The sequence below is a fragment of the Egretta garzetta genome, unplaced genomic scaffold, assembly GCF_000687185.1.
Source record: "Egretta garzetta isolate BGI_Z169 unplaced genomic scaffold, ASM68718v1 scaffold421, whole genome shotgun sequence".
NCBI classification, from domain to species: domain Eukaryota; kingdom Metazoa; phylum Chordata; class Aves; order Pelecaniformes; family Ardeidae; genus Egretta; species Egretta garzetta.
Genome location: NW_009258680.1, coordinates 150,624 through 154,720, shown reverse-complemented (window position 1 = coordinate 154,720; position 4,097 = coordinate 150,624). Strand labels below are relative to the sequence as shown.

At 54.8% G+C, this 4,097-nt stretch overlaps 1 protein-coding gene across 1 annotated transcript in view; it reads left to right on the top strand.

The window, feature by feature from the left end:
* Positions 1-4,097, top strand: part of ATP13A1 (ATPase 13A1) — a gene marked incomplete at its 5' end in the record, with an annotated part of 22,693 nt that overhangs the window by 5,802 nt on the left and 12,794 nt on the right. Inside the window, 5 exons of the mRNA XM_035888671.1 lie at positions 146-201; positions 765-891; positions 1,166-1,303; positions 2,783-2,903; positions 3,799-3,956. Of these exons, the coding sequence (XP_035744564.1) occupies positions 146-201; positions 765-891; positions 1,166-1,303; positions 2,783-2,903; positions 3,799-3,956 (600 nt within the window). The remainder of the gene's footprint in view (positions 1-145; positions 202-764; positions 892-1,165; positions 1,304-2,782; positions 2,904-3,798; positions 3,957-4,097) is intronic.

Sequence of the window (4,097 nt, the reverse complement as noted above, 5' to 3'; positions counted from 1 at the left end):
GATTCGATGAATTCTATGATTCTAAGTTGACTGCGTCCCCTTGTGAGAGCAGGGTGTAGCTTCAGGTGTATTCTCTCTGCGATAAGCCTGTGAAAGATTCCCACTGAGCTCACTGTCTTCATTCCTGCTTTTTTTTTCGTTCCAGCTGTCGATAACGGGTGTGTGGCGTACGCTCTGAGGACCGGCTTCAACACATCTCAGGTAAGATGTGAAGGTGCCTCCTCACCCCTGTCTTGTCGATGGCATTGGTTGTGTCGCTCGGCTGTACGGAAACCCGTACGGAGTGCAGCAGTGGGAAAATATCCATCAGGGTGTTAAAGTTACTTGTTTGTTTGGGAGAGGAAGAAATCAGGCTGGTCTCTGGGTGTCAGATAAGCAATCTGAGGTTTGATGCAGAAGCCTGGGAGTCAGGAGTCAGTACGTACTTCAGCTCCTGGTTGTCCCTGTTTCTGTAACGATTATTGTTGGAAAAAAGGCAGCTGCGTCTATTTGTAGAGGCTAGGGATGCGAACGCGAGCTTTTTCAACCCAAAATTGAAGACTGCTTCAAAGAAATCCTCAACTGAAGTGACTTAGCAACGAGTTTGGGGTTTTTTTTTTTAACAGATTAACTGTGGGGGAGTCTAGGAGGATCACAGAAGTGGGAGTAATTTTCAGGCTCTGGCACCCAAACACCAGAGCGTCACTTAAAAATGGGGTTTCGTATTTTTAACAAACTACTGCATGTGGCAGAGAGCTTCTTGCACTGAAGGCTGTTCTTCTCAGGGGAAATTGCTCCGTACAATCCTCTTTGGGGTGAAGAGAGTGACAGCCAATAACTTAGAGACCTTCATTTTCATCCTGTTCCTGCTGGTCTTTGCCATTGCTGCCGCAGCATACGTCTGGATTGAAGGTGAGATTTCTTCTTGCCTCTTCCAGGTCTCTACACAGGACTTGTACCAAAGCTTGTGGGAAGGACAGTTGACGTAATTTCTGACAGTTACAATAGCTGGGTTGGGCTGCGCCAGTGTTTGAGTGTAGGGGCCCACACTGCATTCTGGATGCTTTTCTTGCCCTCCCACAGCCCTTCCTAGGTAGGTGAGCTTCTTTGTGGTACTCCTCTTAGTTCTGTGGGGCACACAGCCTGAGGATGAGGAGATACACGGGTCTCCTGTCTCATTCCCTAGGCACCAAGGATCCTAGCAGGAACCGTTACAAGCTCTTCCTGGAGTGTACTTTAATCCTGACTTCGGTCGTTCCGCCTGAACTTCCCATTGAGCTCTCTCTGGCTGTCAACACCTCCCTCATCGCCTTGGCCAAGCTCTGTAAGTACCGAGCCTAAACACGGCGTCGTGGTTTAACCCCGGCTGGCAACTGAGCCCCACCTGGCCGCTCACCCACTCCCCCACGGTGGGATGGGGGAGAGAAGCAGAAAAGTGAGAAAACTCAGGGGTTGCAATAAAGGAGGTTTAATAGAGAAAGCAAAAGCTGCGCACGCAAGCAGAGCAAAGCAAGGAATTCATTCCCTCGTGTTCAGCCATCGCCAGGAAAGCAGGGCTCCATCCTGGGTAACGGTGACTTGGGAAGGCAATCACCGTTGCTCCAAACATCCCCCTCTTCTTCCTTCTTCCCCCAGTTTATATACTGGGCGTGACATAGTGTGGTGTGGGATATGCCTGGGGTCAGTTGGGGTCAGCTTTGCCCCCTCCCAGCTCCCTGTGCCCTTGGCAGAGCAGGGGAAGCTGAAAAATCCTTGCCTGGCGTAAGCCCTGCTCAGCACCAACTCGACCATTGGGGTGGTATCAACATTCTTCTCATCCTAAACCCAAACCCCAGTGCTGTGCCAGCTGCTAGGAAGAAAATGAACTCTGTCCCAGCCAAAACCAGGACAGACAGAATCAAAACCAGGACCGCTTTGTGTCTGGAACCACGGGGACGTTGGTGAGGAAATGAGTGTGAAATCACTGTAGTGTCCACAGTTTCTACCCAGCGAAGGCTTGGGGTTTGGAGCTGGTGTACATGAGGGGGTTTAAATCCCAAGAACTGCGGAATGGTTTGGGTTGGAAGGGACCCCCAGAGGTCACCCAGGAGGGGGTGCAGGAGCAGGGCCACCATGACCCAGAGCAGGTTGCCCACAGCCCCGGCCAACCTGGCCTTGGATGTTCCCAGGGATGGGGCCTCCACCACCGCCCTGGGCAACCCCTCCCGCTCTTTCCCACCCTCAGGGCCAAGGATTTCTGCCTTCCATCCAGGCGAAACCCGCCCTGCTTTGGTTTCAAACCATCCCCCCGTGGCCTGTCCCAGCCGGCCCTGCTCAAAAGATTGTCCCCGTCTTCCCTGGGGGCCCCCTTGAAGCCCTGAGCGGCCACACTCAGGTCCCCCCGCAGCCCCCTCTGCTCCAGGCTGAACCCCCCCAACTCTCCCAGCCCGGCCCCGCAGCAGAGGGGCTCCAGCCCTCGCAGCATTTTAGTAGCCCTCCTCTGGCCCTGCTCCAACTTAGGAGGTGCATGCCTTGAAGCGGGTCCTAAATCGAGCCGTAGGAGGGAAGAAATTCATCTGCCAGCTGGCAGTTCTGCACTGAGCAGGTTCCTATATGTGGAATAGGGAGCTCAAGGACTTCTGCGTTGGGCTACGTCGCTGCTACGACGCAGTGCCACAAAAATTCAGAATGGGGAATTCAGGGTGCATTAACTCCTGCAGGGAACGGTGTTGATAACTCCTGTCTTGTGATGAGAGCCCCTGTGCACCCTGCCCTGGTTTTGCCGTAGCTGATCTCTCCCAGAATTTCCTCTCCTCTCTTCCAGACGTGTACTGCACAGAGCCCTTCCGTATCCCCTTTGCGGGCAAGGTTCAGGTTTGCTGTTTTGACAAAACCGGCACGTTAACCAGCGATCACCTCGTCGTGAGAGGAGTCGCTGGGCTCAGGTAGGTCCCTGGGTGGCTTTTGTTATGTGATTTGCTGTGCTCCGGCCTTTGGGCACTGTGGGAGCTCTTTGGCACAGGTGAAATTGCACCCCCGTGGGGAAGAGGAGGTCATCAGGGATTCAGGGAGTGAAAGAAGTGGATGAGGCTGGAAGGAGAGAGGGTCGTGGGTCTCTGGAGGGTCGCCCTCCTCTGGCCCCGCTCCAACCGTTCCACCTCCTCCTGGTGCCCAGGGCTCCCCAGCTGGACGCGGGGCTCCAGGGGGGTCTCACCGCAGCGCAGCAGAGGGGCACAATCCCCTCCCTGGCCGCTGGCCACGCTGCTGGGGCTGCAGCCCAGGGGAGGGTTGGGCCTTCGGGGCGGCCAGCGCCCATGGCCGGCTCACGGCCAGCTTTTCGTCCCCCAGCACCCCCAGGTCCCTCTGGGCAGGGCTGCTCTCCACCCCCTCATCCCCCAGCCCATACGATCCCGAGGGTTGTCGGGGGGGACTTTTGCATAGGGTTTTTATGTGACTGAGGTCCTCGCTACTCCTCCGTGCAGCAGCATCCTGCCTTCCCACTCCACGGCCGTAATGGACTGTGCTCAGAGGCAGCAGGGAGGGACCTGAGTCCTTTCATTCGACGGTTACTTAGATGTGTTGGTTCAGGCCTCTACATCGAGTGTTCTGCTTGAATCAAGTCCGCTTTGGAGGACTGGCAAAAATTCTGGGCTTTGGCACTGCCCGCAGTTGAGACAGCGCGAGATTCCCTGTGGCTCTGATCTCACTGTGAGAAGCTCCGCTGTTTACTGTATTAGAGTAGGAATTTTTGGCTGGGAAAAATTCCAGAATTCACCTGAGAGAACGCGACTGGGGTCTGTTAACGTGGGTGGTCTTTTTTTTTTTTTTGTTATGCTGCAGGGATGGGAAGGAAGTGACACCAGTATCTGACATTCCTGTAGAAACCCACCGAGCCATCGCTACTTGCCACTCGCTTGTACAGTTGGATGATGGGACGCTGGTGGGAGATCCCTTAGAGAAGGCAATGTTAATGGCCGTGGACTGGACCCTGACCAAAGGTAAAACTGGTTTCCAGCTCCTCCCTGGTTGATACCTCAGCCCTGTTTACATCTAGAATCATGGAATGGTTTGGGTTGGCAAAGCCGTTTCAGCTCCCCCAGCCCAACCGCCCCCCTACCCCTGCCATCCCACCCCCAAAG